General features: G+C 42.4%; 4 protein-coding genes across 4 annotated transcripts in view; 3 read left to right on the top strand and 1 right to left on the bottom strand.

Annotated features, from left to right (window-relative positions):
* The window catches only part of LOC308300717 (protein EFR3 homolog B), a 67761-nt gene extending 64591 nt beyond the window's left edge, over positions 1–3170 (bottom strand). Inside the window, exons 1-2 of the mRNA XM_080744609.1 lie at positions 3033–3170; positions 2403–2549 (exon numbers count right to left, since the gene is read on the bottom strand). Coding sequence (XP_080600735.1) covers positions 2403–2409 — 7 coding nt within the window. The 5' untranslated portion in view covers positions 2410–2549; positions 3033–3170. The remainder of the gene's footprint in view (positions 1–2402; positions 2550–3032) is intronic.
* Positions 3171–4397: 1227 nt separating this feature from the next.
* LOC308300941 (leukocyte elastase inhibitor-like) lies at positions 4398–5633 on the top strand (the record flags this gene model as incomplete). The annotated part of the gene is made up of 1 exon (XM_080744839.1): positions 4398–5633. The coding sequence occupies one exon, from the start codon at positions 4398–4400 to the stop codon at positions 5631–5633; it is 1236 nt and encodes a 411-aa protein (XP_080600965.1).
* A 2209-nt stretch (positions 5634–7842) lies between these two features.
* Positions 7843–9072, top strand: LOC308300939 (leukocyte elastase inhibitor-like; the record flags this gene model as incomplete). Its single annotated transcript, XM_080744836.1, has 1 exon — positions 7843–9072. One exon carries the CDS (start codon positions 7843–7845, stop codon positions 9070–9072), a length of 1230 nt encoding a protein of 409 aa, XP_080600962.1.
* A 2216-nt stretch (positions 9073–11288) lies between these two features.
* LOC308300938 (leukocyte elastase inhibitor-like) lies at positions 11289–12518 on the top strand (the record flags this gene model as incomplete). Its single annotated transcript, XM_080744835.1, has 1 exon — positions 11289–12518. The coding sequence occupies one exon, from the start codon at positions 11289–11291 to the stop codon at positions 12516–12518; it is 1230 nt and encodes a 409-aa protein (XP_080600961.1).
* Between the last annotated feature and the right edge of the window lie 14757 nt (positions 12519–27275).

Below are 27275 nucleotides of genomic sequence, written 5' to 3'. Positions count from 1 at the left end.
TGACCGGTTTTCTCTGTTCTTTCCTTCCATCTCTTTTAGTCTCCTGAAAATTACAGTAGACATTTTGTGCCAACACAAGATACTAGAGCTGAACAGCACATACTATAGTAGTGCAGTAACAAAGCAGTCAACTATAAAGATGTGCATCAAACAACCGACAAGAATCGTAATGTCCATTCATGGAGCAAGGCATACGTATAGCATCATCACATAATATTTCTCAATTAGGGGTGAAAATTCACTCCCAGTTTGTTGCACCACTGACCCAGACATTTTTTGAACTGTTAGGCTACCGGCTACCGAGTGACACTTTTAAATCACATACACTCCATTGGCCTTGGGACAAGCTAAAACTATCTAATATATAAGGGAGACATGGCAGTTCGAAAGCACATAAGACCTTCAGAGAAATATGAACACCCAAAGCTCAATTCCACATACAAAAATTACAAACCATCTATTAGATATTCTTACATTTGAGATAAGAGAGAGGAAAGAGAACACAAACGGTCAGAATGAAACATTCTTCTCTGTTCATATGGATCAGATTCAGAACCACACACACACACACACACACAGAGACAGTAAGAGAGAAACATCAGTGAGAGTCAGCAGCGATGGAACCTACCCTTGCCAACACGATGATCTAGGAGGGTACGGCAGTCCAGTGCCAGGCGGCGAGATGCTGGGATGTCAGGGGCAGGCAGGGGCATGGCAGGCACACACTCTCTCTCAAACATACACAAACCCTCTCATACACAATGTTTCCTAAGCGTATGTCTAAATACATACAGAGTTACTTGGACTTGGACTAAATAAGACTAGAAAAAGACAACTTCATCTATCAGTAAGGCTATTGTATTATCCTAAATACACAAAGTAATGCAAGTAGACCTTCATACGGATGCACTTCTGCAGAAAAGAAAGCCCATTAAGAAGTGAGTCTGACAAGATCTTCTGCCAGTCGGACAGATGCAATTTCACAAATGCATTACAAATGACCCACTCTGCACCTCTCCCTCACTCACTGGCATACAGTACATTCTGCATGTTTGGCTACAGTTACAGTTTGGCTGTAACAAAACATTCTACACAACTACAAATAGACACACATGCTGCTCCTCGTCCTCTTTCTGTCCAGCGAAACCAAGTCTAACTTGCGGGAAGAAGGAAAAAAAGCACGACAGCACAAACTCTGCCGCCCCTGCTGAAGACTACCTCTGAAGGCTGGGTGAGCTGCATTAACTAAGAGATTAGCGATTACCCCTTCTATAGCAGCTCTGCTCTCTCCGTCCCTCTGGCTCATTAATAAACATCTCACTAACACAATGGACCTCACTATCCACCCTCCCTCTTGCTGGGAGAAGGAGTGGGGGGGGGGGAGAAACAGAGGGAAAGCAGGCAAATGACTAAAGGGAACTGAGCGGCAGCCATGCACCCACTTGGCTGACGGTTCAAGGAGTTCAGTAACCAATGGACGCCAACACACTGAACACAGGCAAAACATCTGGACAGTGGACAATCATTTCTGTATACAGTATGTTGTCTTTGACGCAACAACAACACACACACAAAAGCAGATAATGTGAATGCATCATCTCTCACAAACAAACGCTGAAATGTTGGCGGAAAAGCTTCAAATACTGTACATACAGTACACTGCTCTTTTGCGACCGAACCAGTCACCAGTTCACCTCCCGACCCCGGACTAAAGTATGTGTCAAAAACTATCCCACCCTGAGTGCTCATCATGACCATCCGAGCAGCCATCAGCTGAGCTGGGTGAAAACGTTATTTCACGAGAGGGACAAAAAAAAACGATAATTAAATCAAACTTTCCCTCATCGCATTGGGAATGATTCATTACTTGCGGTAGTAGTAGTACTGCGGTCGGCTGGGTATGAATGTCGGTGTCCTTCTTTTTTTAAGCCTGTAGCCCAATCAGGGACCAGCAGCATTTGTGGCAATGTCAGCATTAACAGCCATCACCATCACCATCACCAGCATTCCTGTGGTGATGCCAGTGGTGATGTCACTGGCATCGCCAGTGGTGATGCCATCATGCCAGTGGTGAGCGCACCTCATGGCAAGCTCTGCTGGCGCACAAGTAGGCCATGCTTGGCCTACTTGTGCACAAGGAGCAAGTTGGCACTCCGACAGAGTGCAATTCTAGTTATGTATTTGTTTTGATTAGGCATCTCTAGTTATGTATTTGTTTTGATTAGCCATCTCAGATTTTCAGCTACCTCAGCAGTGCTGTTGATCTACAATGCACATAAAAAAGAGTAATTTATCATCTACACTACAGTATATGCAGCGGTGGCAGCAGGTGCATGCATGCATGATGGTAGAAATAATGGTTATTATTCACTAATATTCAGACAGTGTTTACTATAACCGACCTGACATGTTGAATGGTGGTCACAAGGTGGCGGTGTTGTTCACTCTCCAGTAATAAGGCTGGGAGCCGCTGCTCTGCTCTCTCTGCCCCAAACCGTCTCTCCTCCTGCCGGGCTCAAAATGAGGAAACCCGCAGGACAGCCATGGGCCTGTGGAACATCCCGATTAGAACCCAGTGAGCTAACACATGCTAGTCCTGGTCAACGTTAGAACCCTACATTATTATTACATTCAGTTAAAGGACATGCGTGACCATGAATTCATACTGTATGTGACATTACGTTTGGTAAATACATGTCTAAATAAGATTACAAAAACACATTTGAAATGTTCAAATGTAACGTTTTAAGAACTTTTAACGCATCATGTGGGAAAGCCAGCAGTGCTCAGTTGATATCCTTAACGTACAGTATACATACATTTCCAGCTAACTAAACATTTACTGGGTTTTCAGACACATGTTTAAAACATGTGTGGAAATAGTAAATTTGATAGCAAATATAAAGCCGAAGGCGACAAGGAGTATTTGCCTTGCCAATAAGGGAGCACACCAGGCTAATTCTAGCTAACTTTGTTAGCCAGCTGACAGAAGCAGTGTGGTGTAGTGAGTTATAATATATACAAATACTCACCATAGATTTAAAGTAAAAATCCCATATTATGTAGCACACAGGAGGCTAGTTCCATTCATTCAAATTCTAGCTTATAGCAGGAGGTGTTGTCACGTAAGCGAAGACTCAATTAAAGCTTGCTATGGGCTATAGGTGTTGTTGCTAACTACCACTATAAATAGCTTTATTGCTGAAATGCAGCCCACATTCATGACAGGACATGTCATGTCATGCACTGGAGCGAAGCAAGGCAGGTTGGTGGCCACGCGTGGAAAGCCTGGTGACGCGATCAAACTCGCAACCCAAGTTCAACCTTGATTAGTTATAAACTTTTACCATTATAGATCACAGAAAAGAGTAACATGCCCATATAATTTATATATGTGTGTGTGTGTGTGTGTGTGTGTGTGTGTGTGTGTGTGTGTGTGTGTGTGTGTGTGTGTAATAAGTAATGTTGTAGAACCCAGACGTATAGTATCAGTGATGTCAATCATCTCCAAATTTGGGCATTGTTTCAGCATGCGGCTGTTACCATGGCAGCTGTATCAGTGATGTCAGTCAATATGTCCATATATGGGCATTCCCAGATGATGCCCTGTTAGGTCAACCACACCAATACAATCCCTTTTATGCCCATATATGGAGATCCCTAATGTCATCAACATTAAGCCTCATGTGGTCTATGACGTCAGTCAGACTGACGTGACGTGACGTGACGTCTGTCTGGCTCTCTTTTATGCCCATATGATGTTCCATGTCCAGGCCAGTCTGTGGCCTGGTTTCTTTGCCGCCACCAATGATTGCAATGTGTACAGCCTGTCAAGGCAGTGTGGGGACTGCCCATAAGTCCGACATCTCATTAGTCCTACATTGGTTAGGGTTTGGGTTAGGGTTAAGGACATTAGTCCTACATTGGTTGGGGTTAGGGTTAGCATTCACCAGGTTAGCATTGGCCAGGTTAGCATTCACCAGCATCGGCAGGTTAGCATTCACCAGCGTAGGACTAATGGGACATCAAAAGAAATGTGATCAGTAGATGTTTCATCTGTGCATCCTTTGGTTGAGAAACTGACTGTCAGTCAATGTCTTTGATTCTGTCAAATTATTCAACAACAGAAAATTGCACTGTCCTCCAGTAAGGGTTTTACACACACTTACTTTTGACAACCCAAGAGGCTAGTCTGAGAATCCCTTATTTGGGCAAGACTGAAACAGAACTCCATATTTGAGCATGGCTGACATCATAGTGATGATGCGAATGTCTAGGAACAGCAGCATAAAAGTGAAACGCACCACATGTTTGAGAGCAGTAGCAACTAATTTGAATCCAGTTCAAGTAATCACTGATTCATTTCTGGACACCTCTAAAGCGGACAGGTCATCACAATGCCACCAACTCCCTTGGCAGTGGCCAGCAACACCTTTTGCCTGTCTCTGTTCAAACAGCTCTCAGAAGATAACAACACTGACAATGTGTTCTACTCTCCTCTCAGCATCTCCTCTGCTCTGGCCATGGTGCTGTTGGGGGCCCGTGGCAACACAGCCACACAGATGTCAGAGGTCTTGCACTTTAAGGATGACTTACATATGGACTTTTCTAAGCTTATGAGTGACCTGAACGAGTCAGGTAAGTCCTACACTCTCAGCTTGGCCAACCGGCTGTATGGAGAGCAGTCCTACCAGTTTGTTGAGGAGTTCATAAGTGCCGTCAGAAAACACTATAACGCACAGCTGGAGCCTGTGGACTTCATTTGCAACGCAGAAGGAGCCAGGCTGAACATGAACAGCTGGGTGGAGAAACAGACTCAAGATAAAATCAAGGACTTGCTTGCCCCGGGTGTATTGGATGAAAATACCATACTGGTGTTGGTCAATGCCATCTACTTCAAAGCCAAGTGGGACAAGTCGTTCAATGAGGACAGCACAGAGGATGAACAGTTCAGACTTAGCAAGACTGAAAGCAAGCCGGTGAAGATGATGTACCAGAAATCTGTGTTCTCTCTCGCCTTCATTCCTGAGGTCAACTGTAAGGTCCTGGAGCTGCCTTACACCGGGAGAGAGGTTAGCATGCTTGTCTTTCTGCCCGTTGAGATGGAGGACGATACGACAGGCCTGGAGAAGCTAGAAAAGGAACTAACCTATGAAAGGTTTATGGACTGGACCGACCCAGACAAGATGAAGCAGGAGGAGTTTCTGCTTGGCTTGCCTCGTTTCAAGATGGAGGAGACATATGACATGAAAGACCTCTTGATCAAGATGGGCATGGCAGATGCCTTTGACAAAGGACGGAGTGACTTCTCCGGCATGTCCTCCGCCCACGACCTGGTGCTTTCCAAGGTGGTGCACAAGGCCTTTGTGGAAGTGAACGAGGAGGGCACTGAGGCAACTGCCGCGACTGCTGCAGTTATGGATTTTTTGTCTTTGTGTGAAAATGAATCTCCCACTCCCGAGGTCGTTGCTGATCACCCTTTCCTCTTCTTCATCCGACACAACCCCACCATGAGCGTCCTCTTTGCAGGCCGATTCTGCTCCCCTCCTTCAACTCAACTCAACTCAAACTCTGTTCATAAAGCACATATTACAAGGACCAAAGGTCGACCAAATTGCTGTTGTATAGGTTAAAAACAAAGAAACAGTTCAGTTCACGTAGGATTATTTTGAAAGTAGGCTAACTACTAGGGGTGTAACAATACATTTTAACACTGATACGATACGCATCACGATACATGGTTAACGATACGATACATGGACGATATTGGTTCATTCATGGCAATACGATACGATTCGGTTCAATGATTTAAAATTGATATACAGTAGTAACTATTTAGCAAAGAAATGAAATCTGTGTAAAACGTGTAAAAAATCTATTGTTATGGAAGTAAACGCTGTGATTATCTAGCAAATACATGGACATTATATTTCAACAGATATGGACAAACCCACCTTGACATGAACACGGATTCCACACATTTATCTATAGACGAAGAGTAGCTATATGGAATGGAAAGGTAATTAGACCACTCTTATTAATTTTCCCCTTAAAATTGCCAAATACAAGGCACAAATAATTTCCATACAATCAATTATTTGCATTGCAAAACGATTCGATACCGATTACCGCATTTTAAAACGATACGATACGATACAAAGCCAAAACAGTACGATATTTTGCTTTTGCAAACAATATAGTAGATCATTGCAAATTAAAATAGATTTTTTTGATTCAGTTACTATATTGTTAAACCCTTACTAACTACAGTACAATTGCAGTCACCTCTATGGGCAAGCCTGCAGTATACTATTCGCCTTAACCGAAATGGTGTTGCTGTCTCAATTGTGGGCGTGAATTTGTAGGCTGCCATGTACAAACCCATAGTCCATTATCTGTCCAGTATTGCTATCTTGTGGCCGTTTGATTTCACTGTATCAAGTAGGTCGGGAGTGGCTCCCTACTGCTGAATTTAATCTCAGTGAACAATTAATTGCGACTGAAGGTCGCAGTATACCATGAGAAATGTCGCAGCTTGTCTCCGTGTCAGTCAGTCAGTCAGTCAGTCAGTACACATTTTTACAGTCTATTGGTTGGTTCCCTTGTCACAGTGTGTGTGTGCGTTTGTGCGTGCGTTCATGCGTGCGTGCGTGTGCGTGTGCGTGTGCGTGCGTGTGTGAGTGTGTGTGTGTGTGTGTGTGTGTGTGTATGTACTAGTGCTTGCCAGGGGGGGTATGCACAGTATATGAGGAATTGAATGTAGGAGTCTCAGAAGTAATGTTGTAGAACCCAGACGTATAGTATCAGTGATGTCAGTCATCTCCAAACTTGGGCATTGTTTCAGCATGCGGCTGTTACCATGGCAGCGGTATCAGTGATTTCAGTCAATATGTCCATATATGGACATTCCATATAGACCACATGAGACTGACACAATATGTCCATATATGGGCATTCCCAGATGATGCCCTGTTAGGGCAACCACACCAATACAATCCCTTTTATGCCCATATATGGAGATCCCTGATGTCATCAACATTAAGCCTCATGTGGTCTATGACGTCAGACTGACGTCTGTCATCTCCAAATATGGCCCTGTCTGTCTGGCTCTCTTTTATGCCCATATGATGTTCCATGTCCAGGCCAGTCTGTTGCCAATTCTCAGTTTCTTTGCCACCACCAGTGATTGCAATGTGTACAGGCTGTCTAGGCAGTGTGGGGACTGCCCATAAGTCCGACATCTCATTAGTCCTCCAGTAAGGGTTTTACACACACTAAAGCCCTTTGCACACAGGACAGTTGCGTTTTTTTCGTTTGCGGCATGAATAAAACGCATTGGATTTGGTGTGCAAGGCTGTGCGGAATCGGCGCTGCGGATCGAAAAAGGAGTCATAAAAGGAGTGATGAGTTTTTTACAGCATGCGACAAGACGCACGAATCGAACTGGTTTCGATCGATAAAAAAACGCACGGCGGCAGCCTCTCGTCGCACGGCTAATTCGGAGCCGGTGTGCATGAGGTCATAGAGAATCATTGTTTTCTTTTCAAAAAAATATATTGTCCGTTTTATCCGTGCGGTTAAACGCGCCTGTGTGCAAAGGGCTTTACTTTTGACAACCCAAGAGGCTAGTCTGATGTCATAGAATCCCTTATTTGGGCAAGACTGAAACAGAACTCCATATTTGAACATGGCTGACATCATAGTGATGATGCGAATGTCTAGGAACAGCAGCATAAAAGTGAAACGCACCACATGTTTGAGAGCAGTAGCAACTAATTTGAATCCAGTTCAAGTAGTCACTGATTCATTTCTGGACACCTCTAAAGCGGACAGGTCATCACAATGCCACCAACTCCCTTGGCAGTGGCCAGCAACACCTTTTGCCTGTCTCTGTTCAAACAGCTGTCAGAGGATAACAACACTGACAATGTGTTCTACTCTCCTCTCAGCATTTCCTCTGCTCTGGCCATGGTGCTGTTGGGGGCCCGTGGCAACACAGCCACACAGATGTCAGAGGTCTTGCACTTTAAGGATGACTTAAATATGGACATTTCTAAGCTTATGAGTGACCTGAACGAGTCAGGTAAGTCCTACACTCTCAGCTTGGCCAACCGGCTGTATGGAGAGCAATCCTACCAGTTTGTTGAGGAGTTCATAAGTGCCGTCAGAAAACACTATAACGCACAGCTGGAGCCTGTGGACTTCATTTGCAACGCAGAAGGAGCCAGGCTGAACATGAACAGCTGGATGGAGAAACAGACTCAAGATAAAATCAAGGACTTGCTTGCCCCGGGTGTGTTGGATGTAGATACCAGACTGGTGTTGGTCAATGCCATCTACTTCAAAGCCAAGTGGGAAAGGTCGTTCCATGAGAACATAACCAGGGATAAACAGTTCAGACTTAGCAAGACTGAAAGCAAGCCGGTGAAGATGATGTACCAGAAATCTGTGTTCTCTCTCACCTTCATTCCTGAGGTCAACTGTAAGGTCCTGGAGCTGCCCTACACCGGGAAAGAGGTTAGCATGCTTGTCTTTCTGCCCGTTGAGATGGAGGACGATACGACAGGCCTGGAGAAGCTAGAAAAGGAACTAACCTATGAAAGGTTTATGGACTGGACCGACCCAGACAAGATGAAGCAGGAGGAGTTTCTGCTTGGCTTGCCTCGTTTCAAGATGGAGGAGACATATGACATGAAAGACCTCTTGATCAAGATGGGCATGGCGGACGCCTTTGACAAAGGACGGAGTGACTTCTCCGGCATGTCCTCTGCCAACGACCTGGTGCTTTCCAAGGTGGTGCACAAGGCCTTTGTGGAAGTGAACGAGGAGGGAACTGAGGCAACTGCCGCCACTGCTGCAGTTATGCTATATTTGTGTAAGAGTGACACTCGCACTCCCGAGGTCATTGCTGATCACCCTTTCCTCTTCTTCATCCGACACAACCCCACCATGAGCGTCCTCTTTGCAGGCCGATACTGTTCCCCTCCTTCAACTCAACTCAACTCAAACTCTGTTCATAAAGCACATATTACAAGGACCAAAGGTCGACCAAAGTGCTGTTGTATAGGTTAAAAACAAAGAAACAGTTCAGTTCACGTAGGATTATTTTGAAAGTAGGCTAACTACTAGGGGTGTAACAATACATTTTAACACTGATACGATACGCATCACGATACATGGTTAACGATACGATACATGGACGATATTGCTTCATTCATGGCAATACGATACGATTCGGTTCAATGATTTAAAATCGATATACAGTAGTAACTATTTAGCAAAGAAATGAAATCTGTGTAAAACGTGTAAAAAATCTATTATTATGGAAGTAAACGCTGTGATTATCTAGCAAATACATGGACATTATATTTCAACACATATGGACAAACCCACCTTGACATGAACACAGATTCCACACATTTATCTATAGACGAAGAGTAGCTATATGGAATGGAAAGGTAATTAGACAACTCTTATTAATTTTCCCCTTAAAATTGCCTTGCCAAATACAAGGCACAAATAATTTCCATACAATCAATTATTTGCATTGCAAAACGATTCGATACGATTACCGCATTTTAAAACGATACGATACGATACAAAGCCAAAACAGTACGATATTTTGCTTTTGCAAACAATATAGTAGATCATTCCAAATTAAAATAGATTTTTTTGATTCAGTTACTATATTGTTAAACCCCTACTAACTACAGTACAATTGCAGTCACCTCTATGGGCAGGCCTGCAGTATACTATTCGCCTTAACCGAAATGGTGTTGCTGTCTCAATTGTGGGCGTGAATTTGTAGGCTGCCATGTACAAAACCATAGTCCATTATCTGTCCAGTATTGCTATCTTGTGGCCGTTTGATTTCACTGTATCACTGCTGCTGAATTTAATCTCAGTGAACAATTAATTGCGACTGAAGGTTGCAGTATACCATGAGAAATGTCGCAGCTTGTCTCCGTGTCAGTCAGTCAGTCAGTCAGTCAGTCAGTCAGTCAGTCAGTACACATTTTTACAGTCTATTGGTTGGTTCCCTTGTCACAGTGTGTGTGTGCGTTTGTGCGTGCGTTCATGCGTGTGTGCGTGTCTGTGTGTGTGTGTGTGTGTGTGTGTGTGTGTGTGTGTGTGTGTGTGTGTGTGTGTGTGTGTACTAGTGCTTGCCAGGGGGGTATGCACAGTATATGAGGAATTGAATGTTGGAGTCTCAGAAGTAATGTTCTAGAACACAGATGTATAGTATCAGTGATGTCAGTCATCTCCAAACTTGGGCATTGTTTCAGCATGCGGCTGTTACCATGGCAGCGGTATCAGTGATTTCAGTCAATGTGTCCATATATGGACATTCCACATAGACCACATGAGACTGACACAATATGTCCATATATGGGCATTCCCAGATGATGCCCTGTTAGGGCAACCACACCAATACAATCCCTTTTATGCCCATATATGGAAATCCCTGATGTCATCAACATTAAGCCTCATGTGGTCTATGACGTCAGACTGATGTCTGTCATCTCCAAATATGGCCCTGTCTGTCTGGCTCTCTTTTATGCCCATATGATGTTCCATGTCCAGGACAGTCTGTTGCCAATTCTCAGTTTCTTTGCCACCACCAGTGATTGCAATGTGTACAGGCTGTCTAGGCAGTGTGGGGACTGCCCATAAGTCCGACATCTCATTAGTCCTCCAGTAAGGGTTTTACACACACTAAAGCCCTTTGCACACAGGACAGTTGCGTTTTTTTCGTTTGCGGCATGAATAAAACGCATTGGATTTGGTGTGCAAGGCTGTGCGGAATCGGCGCTGCGGATCGAAAAAGGAGTCATAAAAGGAGTGATGAGTTTTTTACAGCATGCGACAAGACGCACGAATCGAACTGGTTTCGATCGATAAAAAAACGCACGGCGGCAGCCTCTCGTCGCACGGCTAATTCGGAGCCGGTGTGCATGAGGTCATAGAGAATCATTGTTTTCTTTTCAAAAAAATATATTGTCCGTTTTATCCGTGCGGTTAAACGCGCCTGTGTGCAAAGGGCTTTACTTTTGACAACCCAAGAGGCTAGTCTGATGTCATAGAATCCCTTATTTGGGCAAGACTGAAACAGAACTCCATATTTGAACATGGCTGACATCATAGTGATGATGCGAATGTCTAGGAACAGCAGCATAAAAGTGAAACGCACCACATGTTTGAGAGCAGTAGCAACTCATTTGAATCCAGTTCAAGTAATCACTGATTCATTCCTTACTGGACACCTCTAAAGCGGAAAGGTCATCACAATGCCACCAACTCCCTTGGCAGTGGCCAGCAACACCTTTTGCCTGTCTCTGTTCAAACAGCTGTCAGAGGATAACAACACTGACAATGTGTTCTACTCTCCTCTCAGCATTTCCTCTGCTCTGGCCATGGTGCTGTTGGGGGCCCGTGGCAACACAGCCACACAGATGTCAGAGGTCTTGCACTTTAAGGATGACTTAAATATGGACATTTCTAAGCTTATGAGTGACCTGAACGAGTCAGGTAAGTCCTACACTCTCAGCTTGGCCAACCGGCTGTATGGAGAGCAATCCTACCAGTTTGTTGAGGAGTTCATAAGTGCCGTCAGAAAACACTATAACGCACAGCTGGAGCCTGTGGACTTCATTTGCAACGCAGAAGGAGCCAGGCTGAACATGAACAGCTGGATGGAGAAACAGACTCAAGATAAAATCAAGGACTTGCTTGCCCCGGGTGTGTTGGATGTAGATACCAGACTGGTGTTGGTCAATGCCATCTACTTCAAAGCCAAGTGGGAAAGGTCGTTCCATGAGAACATAACCAGGGATAAACAGTTCAGACTTAGCAAGACTGAAAGCAAGCCGGTGAAGATGATGTACCAGAAATCTGTGTTCTCTCTCACCTTCATTCCTGAGGTCAACTGTAAGGTCCTGGAGCTGCCCTACACCGGGAAAGAGGTTAGCATGCTTGTCTTTCTGCCCGTTGAGATGGAGGACGATACGACAGGCCTGGAGAAGCTAGAAAAGGAACTAACCTATGAAAGGTTTATGGACTGGACCGACCCAGACAAGATGAAGCAGGAGGAGTTTCTGCTTGGCTTGCCTCGTTTCAAGATGGAGGAGACATATGACATGAAAGACCTCTTGATCAAGATGGGCATGGCGGACGCCTTTGACAAAGGACGGAGTGACTTCTCCGGCATGTCCTCTGCCAACGACCTGGTGCTTTCCAAGGTGGTGCACAAGGCCTTTGTGGAAGTGAACGAGGAGGGAACTGAGGCAACTGCCACCACTGCTGCAGTTATGCTATATTTGTGTAAGAGTGACACTCGCACTCCCGAGGTCATTGCTGATCACCCTTTCCTCTTCTTCATCCGACACAACCCCACCATGAGCGTCCTCTTTGCAGGCCGATACTGTTCCCCTCCTTCAACTCAACTCAACTCAAACTCTGTTCATAAAGCACATATTACAAGGACCAAAGGTCGACCAAAGTGCTGTTGTATAGGTTAAAAACGAAGAAACAGTTCAGTTCACGTAGGATTATTTTGAAAGTAGGCTAACTACTAGGGGTGTAACAATACATTTTAACAGTGATACGATACGCATCACGATACATGGTTAGTGATACGATACATGGACGATATTGCTTCATTCATGGCAATACGATACGATTCGGTTCAATGATTTAAAATCGATATACAGTAGTAACTATTTAGCAAAGAAATGAAATCTGTGTAAAACGTGTAAAAAATCTATTATTATGGAAGTAAACGCTGTGATTATCTAGCAAATACATGGACATTATATTTCAACACATATGGACAAACCCACCTTGACATGAACACAGATTCCACACATTTATCTATAGACGAAGAGTAGCTATATGGAATGGAAAGGTAATTAGACAACTCTTATTAATTTTCCCCTTAAAATTGCCTTGCCAAATACAAGGCACAAATAATTTCCATACAATCAATTATTTGCATTGCAAAACGATTCGATACGATTACCGCATTTTAAAACGATACGATACGATACAAAGCCAAAACAGTACGATATTTTGCTTTTGCAAACAATATAGTAGATCATTGCAAATTAAAATTTGCAATAAAGCACATATTACAACGACCAAAGGTCGACCAAAGTGCTGTTGTATAGGTTAAAAACAAAGAAACAGTTCAGTTCACGTAGGATTATATTAAAGGTAGGCTAACTACTAACAGTTCAATTGCAGTCACTTCTATGGGCAGGCAGGCAGGCATGCAGTATACTATTCGCCTTAACCGAAATGGTGTTGCTGTCTCAATTGTGGGCATGAATTTGTGGTGCCATTTGTCTCTATACAAAAACATAGTCCATTATATGTCCAGTATCGCTATCTTGTGGCAGTTCAGTTTCACTGTATGACTGCTGCTGAATTTACTGTAATCTTCAGTGAACAATTAATATATCCTGCGTAATTATAGGCTTATTATGCAGAGCTGCCAAATACATGCGATTTCATGGAACATACATTTGCCAATTTTTTACCAGGGATAGTATGTTTTTGTTGTTGATCAAACCACAAATAACAGGATTAGGATGATAGTTGTATTACACAGGGTGTGGTAGCAAAGAAGAAAAGAAAAGGCAAAGATATTGCAGAGATCAGACTTATGACCTCTCAGGTATGGACCTTAAAGGTCAAATCATTTTCCCTATCTCCCTGTGTATTTGAACATTCCCCTCTCTCTGATTCTATGTGCATGGAAATCTGTTTATTTGTATAAGGGAAATAAATGTAACCAAAAGGAGCTGTGAGGTTTAAATACTTTCACATGGATACATGTATAAAAGTTCATGAACGCAGAAGATTTTACTGTTTACTTGTTATCTGTGATGCATTTCATCATGTTTTTTCACTTGAAAATGGGTCAGAGAACAACACCGTCCTGCCACAATGTCTGAAATGATACTGGTTTTGCATGCAGTGTCTCCCATCAAATGTCAGACAGGCATCTATTCCATAATGTTGCATGTCTATTGGATTAATAACCACTTTCAACAAGTTGTTGTCATTATAGATGATCGATTTCAAAACAAAAATAGCAGATCTGTATAACCTCACAGCCTGTCACGTTGTGAGTTTTTATTGTTGCTATTTTATTACGCTTTTTCATAGGGCTAGAGTGGTTACTGGCTTAAGCTGTGGGTAGGCCTATATAGTTACAAGAGTCTAATCAATTTATTCTAGTCATACTTTTTAGATGAGTTAGGCCACAAAAAACATGAATTAATTAATTAATTAATTAATTAAAAAATTGAAAATTACAAAGATAAGTGGATTTCCCATAAATGTCATAGAATACTTGACCAGCAATAAACAGATTATACTAGCAAGCATCCATTCATATCTAGAATGTAGGCTGAAAGTAACTAAGACAGACATAGCAAAAATCTACAAGCCAATCTAAGATTTTGACTTATTATGAAAATAATGAATATTTGCAGAAGAAATTGAAAGAATGAAAGTATTACAACTTCTGAGGTCGGACAGGCAGAACGGCGTGTCCATTTATTTCACACTCTGCACTCACACTGACAACACAACACACACACACACACACACACACACACACACACACACACACACACACACACACACACACACACACACACACACACACACACACACACACACACACACCTAACCCCGCCCAATCCCCTTAAACAACCTTGAATTATTAAGAGAGTCACTTTTACTTGTGCATATTTTGAAAACAGGACTTTAACTTGTAACAAAGTATGTCTACATTGTGGTATTACTACAGTTACTTAAGTGAAAAATAGGAATACTTCTTGCACTACTGCTTGCAACAGCTAACTGCTGGTGGAGAAGGATGTATAGACAGTAGTTCGGACAGTTGTAATTGGTTTCTTGAGCGGAAGCGTGTGAGGTTCTTGGAGGACTGCTGTGTAATGGCTGTTGGATCCGGTGCTGATGTAAAGAGCAGATGAGTGCTGAACATTGCAGTAGTCAAGTCGGCCTTTTCTCCTCCTTAGTCTGGAAACAGAGAAACAAGACAAAGTATTTATTAATCTAATTTCATTTAAACCATTAGTCCAAAGTGTGTGTGTGTGTGTGTGTGTGTGTGTGTGTGTGTGTGTGTGTGTGTGTGTGTGTGTGCGTGCGTGCGTGCGTGCGTGCGTGCGTGCGTGCGTGCGTGCGTGCGTGCGTGCGTGCGTGCGTGCGTGCGTTTGTGTGCGCGCGCACACACACACACACACACACACACACACACACACACACATGGTTTGTGCGCACGTGTGGGGAGGTCGGAATGGAATGTAGTGTACACAATAAAATCATCAGTGTTAATCTTACTCTGAGAGTGTACACATTGAATGAGATTGCAAAACGTTACCTTGCCTCCCACCATCCGCTCACCAGCTACCATTTACTCCTCCACACTGTCCTCCAGATACCGGGGATCAGGGTCAGCCAGCTCTGAGGATGAGAGAAAAGTACACAAATTACAGCCTTCACTGACTGTACCTGATCATTAAACCATAACCAAACAGCAGTATATCTGTGGAAGTCAAATTACTTCAGAGTACGTTAAAGACGCTAATGTAGATAGGGGCTCTGAGAGCGTGAAATATACCTTTCCATGTGTACGCTCAGAGTATGGGGGACCTTGAAACTAAAAGGTTTGAGAACTACTGGTCTAGGACTGTATTACTCCAAACCCACCTTCTGGCACTGAGCCAACAACAGCTGGCAGACCGGGGTGTGTAGAGCTGCTCTCAATATGTCGAACTTTGGACTCAAACTGTTTGAAGCACAGGCCGCCAGAGTTGACAGTGGACTTGATCCACTGCTCGTACCCGTCCAGTCTGGCGTAGACGCCGGGCCTATTGGGTTTAGCACAGCCCCAACTAAAGCTAACAACTCCAAGCTGCACCCAGTCGGACCAGAAATGCTTGCGGCTGACCAGTGGACCTCCAGAATCGCCCTGATAAGACAGAAATTGACATTGTGTTACACTTCAGTGCTGCTCAATTATGGCCAAGATTTGAATGGAATCTGAGTGGCATATCATACATTGCAGGTGCCTTTGCCTCCCTTGTCCAAACCAGCACAGATCATGTAGTTTGTGATCAGTCCTGGTGGATAGGAAAGTTTGCAGTGTCTTGTACCAACAACTGGAACCTGGACTTCCTGCAGAACCTTAGGGTCTGGCAGAGAGACTGTAGGTGGAGACAATGAACAGAACAATCTTATCAGTCTGCAGCCTCTCAATGTAGTGACTACCTTAGACAGTTATAGTATTAATCACTTTCAGCCTTGTGCTCATATTTTGGGCATGTTATACAAAAGCCACAAAAAGTTAAATCAGTCAGTAGAAAATAGGTGTTACGATCAAGAATAAAATCAAGAAAAATAAAGAAAAATAAGAAAAATATGTTGTTTTAAAACCGGCAGCCTGTCAAAACATTATTCAATGGATTGTACTGTACTTTGTCAAATACGATGACTTGGTCGGTCACCATTTCATTTTCACCATTTCAAGTGACATGTGATGTCATGCTCACCGTTCTTGGCTATTTGCCCCCAGCCAAGGACCCAGCTGGGAGTGCCGTGGAGGATCAGGCTGCCAATGGCTGCCAGACACACACGTTTGATCTTTGAATTGAACGAGACAGGTGAAGTCAGCCGGAGCAGAGCCAAGTCGTTAGTTGAGTATCTACCTTGGGGGATAATGTGTGTTGCAAATTTTGGATGGCGCACAATTTCAGCAACATCTCTGGACTCTCCAGGTTTACCATCCTTCAGCTTTCGCTTCCCCAAGACAATGCGAAGATGTTTTGGTCTGGAAAACAGTGTATAGTACATGATGATTTAAGTTTGGGTCTAAACTGGAGAAAAGAAAAGAAAAGCTGAAAAATTGCTTGCATTTTATCGCAGTCATGGACCCGCTGCCAAAGATAAAGATTGGGCAATAAATTACTTGATCAGTCTGTCTCATTTACCTGAAGCCCTCGTAGCAGTGTGCAGCAGAGACCACCCATCTATCGTTGATCAGGGATCCACCACAAAAATGATGACCAGTCCTGGTCTGAACACTGACCATAAAGGGCCATTCTCCTTCCTTGGCAAAATGACCTCCAACTATGAAGTTGGCGGTTCTGTTGTCGAAGGATGGATCAGGTTCAGGAGCAGCTGTACCAGAACCTGGAGAATGATATACGTGTAGATACATACAGTATATAATGAACACATACTGTATATATTGGACTACTGTACATTATAATATAAAACAAACTACGTGCCATCTTTAAATATGCCATACTATAATACTACCACATATTTATGGGTTATACAGTATATCATAATTATATGCTATTGTACGGGGAACACATATTGCATCATCATTATGTAGATATATAAAACATTGCAATAAAAAAACATTGTTATGAAACTTGTCTTACAGCTTAGGCCAATTATCAAGCCGATGGTGGCAGAGAGAACCAGAAGGCCTGTCTGATCCGTGTCACAATGAAATGGAACACGACTATTTTATACACTTTCTGAAGTCCAAGAGGGGAAACTCCTGCTGCCAAGCGCTACATTGCATCGCAAAATAGGTGCACAACACGATGTGTCACAGCAGATATCACAAATCACATGCTTTTCCAAGACTATTTTGTAGCAATTCAGTTTTGCCAATCTTTGTTGTTCTCAAACCTTTTCACTAGTCCTCACTGTATGAGCGAATAGCTGAAACCATTTCCCACATCTTAAATGGTTGCCATGTACCGGTATACAGGGGCCTCTACATAAGTAGGCATGACAGAATAGTGGATTTGATATGAAAATGCTCCATCATGCTGTATAAGCCAAGCATGTTTAACCTGTGTAATGATGATTCGGTGTTCTCTGACTTTAGAGCTAACACACCTGATGTCTTTGTTGTAAATTAAAACCTTAGGGAGGTGTTCATTCTCGAGCTCGGCTGTACATTTGACTGCAGCTTGGAGGTAGCTTTTCTAATCAAAGTGCTGAAATATCAACAGCTAGAGCAGACCATCTCACAGCTAGTGTACAGATGTCAATTTCAGTGGTAGCACAGGCATGCTTATAATAGCCTATAAACAACATCATTTCCCAGTAGAAAAATGAAAACATCTTGTATTTCTAAAATGATTAACCCAACTTGAAGGTTTTTTCACAAGGTCACAATGTGAATTGTAAAACGTAAGCTTTTTGTTTTTGATTCTTTCATTTATGCGAAACTCCCGTTTTAACATTGTAACCATTACACATGAATGGAAAGTTCTGAAATCAAATGACTCTCAGTATCGTGATGTGAGATCATGCCTGCAGACTTGGCCCTGAAGGCCACCTGAGACAAAACATGCGGGAATGTTTTTTTAGCTGTTCGAGAGCAGTGGTTTTCAACCTTTTCAGGCTGTGACCCCCAAAATAATCATCATATTTTAACTGGGGAGTGGGGACCCCTCCACCCAGGCGAGCACTAAGAGTTGAGGAATAGGGTATATGCACATAGGCCATTTTGTTCTACTTCCGGGTGTCTTTTGACTTCCTTCACAGGTGTTACTGATGATACTAATTAAGGCTCTGTTTGATTTATTGTCTCCACCAGCCGAAGGCTGAGGGGAGAGTATGTTTTCCCCTCCGTCCGTCCGTGCGTCCGTCCGTCCGTCCGTGTGTCCGTGTGTCCGTCCGTCCGTCCGTGTGTCCTCGCAGTTTGTGTGCAGCTAATCTCAGTCGCCGTTGGCCCGGTCGCTGCCAAAGTGAGCACACACATTCCCTGGATGCCAATCTAGAACCTCTGCCCTAAATTTTTCAAATGGGCTTTTTCTAGCGCCACCTAGTGGCCGATGTTCGCAAGACACATTTCTGTGCACTACTCTTACAGATTTGTTCCAAAAATCCTACAAATCGGTAGGCAGTATCTCGACAGTCATGTGATCGACACGGATCTGTCCGATTTTTCATATTCCATCCTGATTGGCTAAGATTGGCTTCCAAAGTTTGTATGATTGAGCCGTTTGGAACAAAATGCCTCAAATCCCAAACGCAAAGTGCAATTATCATGAAATCGCGCACACACGTTCCCACTAGGTCGAAGAAGAAATGCCACTTCAAATTTTTGAAATCAGCCTCATGGTGGCGCTATAACAGGCCGATTTGTGGTTTTACCTATAACTCCATCGATCAGTTTCAAACTTTGTAAGCGCATTCCCTAGAGGCCAAGGAAAAACCCTTTACCTGCATTTTTCACATCAGCCTTTTATAGCGCCACCAGGAGGCCGACTTATGTAAAACACAATTTTTCCTATTATTCCTTGAGATTTTATCCAAAAATCATGCAAATCGGTACACAATATCTCTATAGTCATGTGATCAAGTACGATCCATCTGATTTTCCATATTCCATCTTCATTGGCTAAGATTGGCTTCCAAAGTTTATAGAATCGGGCTGTTTTTTACCTTTTTACATTGGCCTATTATACAGTAGCACCACCAGGACGCACGGCCTGGTGGAGACCTGTGCTCGGAAGAGCACTGCTTCTAGTTGTACAGTGGTTCTTTAATTTCAAGGACCCCCATAACTCTGTACAAATGGAATCAACAAATGGAATCAAATGGACCCTTGCGGGTCCATTTGCTTCCATTTGTACACTCTCAGTGTTACACACCTGTATGGGGACATTTGGAACCCACTCAAGGACACTTTGAGACCCACTGGTGTAGCAGAGTGTTTCCAGTGAGCCAACATGCACAATAGCTGCCCTGACTCTGTTTGACCAGAATGGAACAGACCCTTCATTAGTATCATCGGTAACACCTGTGAAGGAAGTCGAAAGACACCCGGAAGTAGAACAAAATATCGTATATGCATAATATTACATGTTGTATAACACGATTGTGAAAATAGCAGATGTACATGTTGTGAACATGTAGATCTGGGTCTAGGAGGGACCCCACTCACCCCAGAGACCCACCCCATGCCCATGCAGGCCAGGTCTGGGCCCAGAGATACACCAGCACACACACAGATGAGAAAGGATGGCCTTGACCACCATTAGCCAATGAGGCCTCCTGCTAAGCAGCACACAGAGATACCGTAGGAGCAATGGCGCCGCCCTAGGGGAGCGCAAATTTATGTATGAATGAATGAATGTATTTTCTTTGCGCTTGCCTGGGCTGGCCCTATAATTGCAGAAAAATGTGACCTGCTAAAATGCCAACTGTAGTAAGTAACAAATATAACAATAAACGTCTTGCTCAACCACATTAGATATAAAACAGATTTTGAGTGTGTTTTTTTTTTCTTAAATTTTTATCCCACGATTTTTGTAACCCATTTTTCACCCAGTGCCAATTGCCTATGTAGTCCTGGGCTCTGCTCTCCCTCTGCCGCACCTGGGGAGACAACAGACAAACCTCATGCTTCCTTGAATGCATGGGTAGTCCAAGTTGTTTCTTTTTCACCTGACAGGGGGGATTTTCCTGGGATGGATGTAGCACATGGAAGGAACACATTGTTCCAACCAGTTCCTTTCCCCTCCATCAGGCACCCCGGTTGGCCAGGCATTATTAAGACCAGGATTACTGCATTGTTTTTGTGAGGGTATCAACCCTAGGAGACATGGGGAGAACATGCAAACTCCACACAGAAAGGCCCTATCGCCAACCCCACCTGGGGTGTAGGCGCTGATGACGTGGATCGAGAAACACGCCCCTAGCACCCACAGCGTCCCCCAACGGGAATCAAACCCTGGACCTTCTAGCTGTGAGGCAAAGCGCTAACCACTGCGACACCGTGCCCCCTGAATGTGGTTTTTATTTTATTGTGATTTAATTAAAATTACGTGTCAAAATGGCTTTACATCAGTGAGTTAAAAAAGAAAGGGACAAAAGAAGGGTTAGATTATTTTTCACCCAAAAGTAGTTTTGCTCTTTACTCACCTCACAGTGAAGAGCATCCACCAGGCCCCACCCCAGCTTCCCTCCCCTGAAATATAGCCATTCTGTTTGTATGGATGGTCAGCCAAGCACACACATAGTGGCGTCACAGTAACGTTGTGTCATCGGAGTCAGTATTTCCTAATAAACATTTTGCTTATTTTTTTGTAATAATTGTAAAAAAAAAAGAAGAAAAGATCCTGGACATTTCAGAGGACATGTTTGAAACATCTCTTTTGTTTTTGAGGTATTTATCAAGGTGCTTCTCGTCATATTCCTTAGTAGCCTATGCTGCTTAGCCAGTTTCTGCCTCGCCTCTTAACCCGGCTTAGCCATTATGACCCTTGAGTCTATTATGTCGCAGTATTTTCGTCCCCGTCACACCTTTCACTGTACAGCCCACAACCACTACACCCGCAGTATACAGCTGTGGATGCACCGGCGTGCATTGTTCTTTAGTTCGTAGTGGTAGTGTACTGCTAAAATCTTACACATGCTGGTAATTAACTGATTTCTTTTTGTGTGACTTATAACATACTTATATTATGTGTGAGGAATAGAGGATGGTGGAGTGAAGAATGAAAGCGTATAACCATGCATAATATCCCTTTGTCCTTCCTGTGTGGGCTTACAGTAGCCTACATATTCTTCAAATGCTTGTCTGTTTGAGTGTGTACGGGTGTGTGTGTGTGTGTGTGTGTGTGTGTGTGTGTGTGTGTGTGTGTGTGTGTGTGTGTAATATCTGTGTGCGCCTCTGCCAACAACAATGTGCATATGTTCAGTGCCCTCGCTCAACCTTTCCCCATGAACATACACACAAAATGTGACATTAATAACACAAAGAGTGTCAGAAATATGCTTAGAGTAGCACTTCACCCATGTTGAGCCTCATCTTTTTGAGCAGTGCTAGCCACTCCAATATGTGACTTTGTGCGTATGTACGTCCCTATATCCGTATGATTGGACAATGTGCCCCCTGTGACATGATGTGGTTCTATACATCATCATCATACTGTACCGGTACATAGCATGCTACTCGAACCCACACCGTTTCTTTGGGAACAGTCTTTTTTAGTGCAGTGGTTCTCAACCTGTGGTACATGTACCACTGGTGGTACTTGAGACCCCCTCTGGTGGTACACAGAGGGGTCTCCCAAACAATTAATCACATTAGAAATATCATCAGTTGCTTCAACTGATTAGATACTGAGAGTCTCTCCAACAGGACTATTGCAACTGCAGTAGGCTAAGTGACTATGCTAGCGCAGTTTGCACAGGAAGTACACTGATGTAGTAGCTAAATAAATCTGGCTGATGACCCGGTCATCAAAATATTTGCTTAGGAATGCAAAAAGAAAAAAAAAGAAAAACACAACACGATGTGTCACTGCAGATATCACAAATCACATGCTTTTCCAAGAGACTATATTGTAGCAATTCAGTCACTGGTGTAGTAGCAAAATAAATCTGGCTGATGACCCGGTCATCAAAATATTTGAGAGACAGCCGCTGGCCGCCGCGTCCACGTCCATGGACGCGGCCGTGGACGCGTCCATGGACGCGGACGCGAAAAAAACGTCCGTGGACGCGAGGCCGCGTCCACGGACGCAAACGGCCGGCCGTCCCGGCCGTGGACGTGGCCGTGGACGCGGCCGTGGACGCAGACGGCCGGGGACGCGGCCGTGGACGAGGCCGCGGACGTGGACGCAAACGGCCGGCCATGGACGAGTCCATGGACGAGGCCGCGAAAAAAAGGCAGCGAAAAAAGAAAAAAAAGGTGTCTATTGTATGTATTTTTTGATGGAGAATTCAAATATGACCTTCTTTTTTGCATAGGACAACTCTAACCTGCATCAATTGGTATTTTATAATTGCCAATTGTACCCTATCCATCTGAAAAACAAATTGGATGTCTATTGTATGTATTTTTTGATGGAGAATTCAAATATTACCTTCTTTTTGGAATAGGACAACTCTAACCTGCATCAATTGGTATTTTATAATTGCCAATTGTACCCTATCCATCTCAAAAACAAATTGGATGTCTATTGTATGTATTTTTTGATGGAGAATTCAAATATTACCTTCTTTTTGGAATAGGACAACTCTAACCTGCATCAATTGGTATTTTATAATTGCCAATTGTACCCTATCCATCTCAAAAACAAATTGGATGTCTATTGTATGTATTTTTTGATGGGGAATTCAAACGTTACCTTCTTTTCTAGATAGGACAACTCTAACCTGCATCAATTGGTGCATCAACCTATCTATCTATCTATCTATCTATCTATCTATCTATCTATCTATCTATCCATCTATCCATCTATCTATCCATCTATTTATTTATACTTCACCTTTAGTCCAGAAGAGAGTTCAGCATCAGGAACTTGCACACATGGAACTGTGTCATGACTGTGTCATGGAGCTAAAACAGGGCTATGTTAAATACTCAAAATGACTCTGATGGACCAATCAGGGTGGTGGTGGGGGGAGGGATCAACAATAGACAGAAACTGGATAATGCTTTGTTAACTGTCCCACCTAAGTCCCTGCTAGTCTGAACAAACATCACCTTCCCTCTCATAACACTACTACTACTACATTTATATAAAGCTGCTCTTGCATTTGAATTCAAGTCTGACACAAGTTAAGGTTAACTTAGGTAGTATTTCATTTTGCTGGCTTTTAGGGTCTGTGTGTGAGTGTGTAGGCTCACAAATTATTATAATTGTCATTAAGTGACTCTATCTATCTATCTATCTATCTATCTATCTATCTATCTATCTATCTATCCATCTATCCATCTATCCATCTATTTATTTATACTTACTGTTTACATTTTCTATAAATATTTATTTCTATATAAAACTCAGTTGTGTGGAGTTATTGTGTGCCTTTTCTTGTAGCTAAAGAGTCCATTTGTTCACTAGACATTAAGTCAATGTTACTATTTTGAGTTGAAGCTAAGTGTTTTATTGCTTTGTGGTTTAACATGATTTAAAAGGCAAATTCATTGTTATGGTTACTTTAGAAGACTGCTTTTGCATTCATGAGTTAAAAAGAGAGCCAAGCTAATTTAAAGAGTTAAGTTAAAGGAACACAAAACATGACCTAACTCGCTGCCATTGGACAGACAGTTACAACATAGGCCTACTCTTATCTTTCACAGAACAGACAATTATCATTTGTTTTATCTATTTGAGACTATGTAGCTGCTCTATGGGAAATAGAGCATTATATCAGCCTATTCAATTGATAATGACCAATGGGTGCCAGTTTCTAAGTAGTTAACCATATTAACATAACAATATATGTGGCCTAGACATGGATATTGCCCAATCAACTCGTAATCTACAGAAATGTCCACCACATCACACAGTATAAAACTTAGTAGGCTCAGTGGATTCACCTATGTTAAATCATGTCAGGTTAGTTTGGTTCAAGGTTCAAGTATAATAATTTATGAGACAAAAATGTAAACAGCACAAATGTACAATCACATCTCGGCTAGATTGATAACATAAAGTCCTGACTACTCCTTGTTATTGTGGTCCTAAATACTACAATGATTAGTTTGGATGCATTGCTTCTATCATGTCCAATTAAAAATAAATACATTACATACATACAGAAATCTGCCTTCTCCTGTATTGTATTAGTGACATTCATTATAAATAGTAAAATAACAGGACAGAGCAAAAAAGGCCTCTGTTGTGTCTTTATCTGATCACATGCAATCAGACACTCACACTGCACAGCAATATATAAACTTTATTACAGGCTCAAGGCCCACAGGGTAAGAAGACAATACATTACAAAGATAATAATTTAAAAAAACAACAACAGAGAGTACATTCACAAAGCCCCACCGGAGCTAAAGAGGCACTCATGCCACTCATGCCAGTGTCCACTAATGGTAGACGTGTACCTGACAGAGCTACATCCAGGGTCTGTCATCAGTCTCTGGAACAATCTGAAACAATGTATCTTTCCTGTGGCTGTTATAATGAACACAAACAGATCAGAAAGTAATTTAACATACAACAACGTAAGGGATTCCTTTCTATTAAAAGCAAAATCATAACTGGGTCAAAGTTGCTTGGTTCTCCCCATATAAAGGCATGTAGGTAACAGTAACATGATATTATGTCATGAATGATAAAAGTAATGTTTAAACACTTTGATGTGTGTGAGTTTATCTGGAGACTTACTCAGTCTGTGACTTACAGAGATCTTGATGGTCTTTGGGTTCCACCCGTTCATCAGAATTGCCGCTGGTGCCGTCTAGAGATTTCATCTTCACTTGAAGTCTGGAGTCTATTATGTACAGTGTATTCTGGACAGTTGTGGACACTCTGCAACTAACCTAACCTAACACACACTATGTGTTAATGTTGATCAATATAATAATGTAAAAATACAAAGTTAAGTAGACCTAAGTAAGAAATAGTAAATACATTGTAATAATACATTGAAGGGGAAAATGTAGGAAAACAAATGCAACTCAGCATTGAATTTATGGCAAACATTTTGCTAACCCTTTCCAAATAATATACAATTAAGAAGTGGGATGTTACACTTAGTAAGAGAAAGAATTAATGAAATATTACATTTTTAAAAAGCTAGAAGACTCACCTATTATAGTAACCATGTGAATTGCTAATAATGTTATGGGTCAGATGTGTAAAGATCTATCACATTGTATTGTTCTTTTCAGACTCAACAATAATAATGATGATGTTACTTAAATGCTGATCAATGTGTGAATCTGGCTCTTATCAGGTGTGTGTTTTCTCTCCCTGTCATGTGCTGTCCTCAGTTAAACCAAGACAGTGCTGTTGTGACCAATGTGGAAAAAGCCTTCAGCTCAATTTATTATCTCAAAGTAGACCAGAGAATTCATACCGGAGTGAAGCCATTCAGCTGTGAACAATGTGGGAAGTATTTTGCTCGGTCTGGACAATTAAAAGATCATAAGCGTTCACATACTGGAGAGAAACCTTATTGTTGTGACCAGTGTGGGAAAAGATTTGTTCAAAAGGGGATTTTAAAAGAACACCAGAGAATTCACACTAGAGAGAAGCCCTATTGCTGTGACCATTGTGGGAAAAGCTTTACTCGATTGTCTTATCTCAAAATACATGAACGAATTCACACAGGAGAGAAACCATACAGCTGTGTCCAATGTGGGGAAAAGTTCAGTTTAATGGCTGCTCTGAAAGTACACCAGAGATTTCACACCGAAGAAAAGCCTTACTGCTGTGAACACTGTGGCAAACGTTTCACTGTAAAATCTAGCCTCGTACAACACAAGAAGATTCACACTTGAGAGAGACCTTACTGCTGTCACCAATGTGGGAAAAGGTTCACTCTGAAGACGGCTCTGAAAAGACACCTGAAAATCCACACTGGTGAGAAGCCATATACTGCTGTGTCCAGTGTGAGAAAAGGTTCAGTGATATGCATCATCTCAAAGCACACCAGAAAAATCACACTGGAAAGAAACCTTATTGCTGTGACCAGTGTGGAAAGAGCTTTCCTAGACTGGAACATATCAAAATACACCAACAAATTCACACCGGAGAGAAACCTTATATCTGTAACCAATGTGGGGAAAGCTCTGTCAGGTACACGTCTACCGTTAGAGGACACTGGCATGAGTGCCTCTTTAGCTCCGGTGGGGCTTTGTGAATGTACTCTCTGTTGTTGTTTTTTTTAATTATTATCTTTGTAATGTATTGTCTTCTTACCCTGTGGGCCTTGAGCCTGTAATAAAGTTTATATATTGCTGTGCAGTGTGAGTGTCTGATTGCATGTGATCAGATAAAGACACAACAGAGGCCTTTTTTGCTCTGTCCTGTTATTTTACTATTTATAATGAATGTCACTAATACAATACAGGAGAAGGCAGATTTCTGTATGTATGTAATGTATTTATTTTTAATTGGACATGATAGAAGCAATGCATCCAAACTAATCATTGTAGTATTTAGGACCACAATAACAAGGAGTAGTCAGGACTTTATGTTATCATTCTAGCCGAGATGTGATTGTACATTTGTGCTGTTTACATTTTTGTCTCATAAATTATTATACTTGAACCTTGAACCAAACTAACCTGACATGATTTAACATAGGTGAATCCACTGAGCCTACTAAGTTTTATACTGTGTGATGTGGTGGACATTTCTGTAGATTACGAGTTGATTGGGCAATATCCATGTCTAGGCCACATATATTGTTATGTTAATATGGTTAACTACTTAGAAACTGGCACCCATTGGTCA

The sequence above is a fragment of the Nannobrachium achirus genome (genome assembly GCF_963921795.1).
Source record: "Nannobrachium achirus genome assembly, chromosome: 16".
Classification (NCBI taxonomy): Eukaryota; Metazoa; Chordata; class Actinopteri; order Myctophiformes; family Myctophidae; genus Nannobrachium; species Nannobrachium achirus.
The sequence above is the reverse complement of the archived record's forward strand: the minus strand, read 5'-3'. Positions and strand labels throughout refer to the sequence as shown.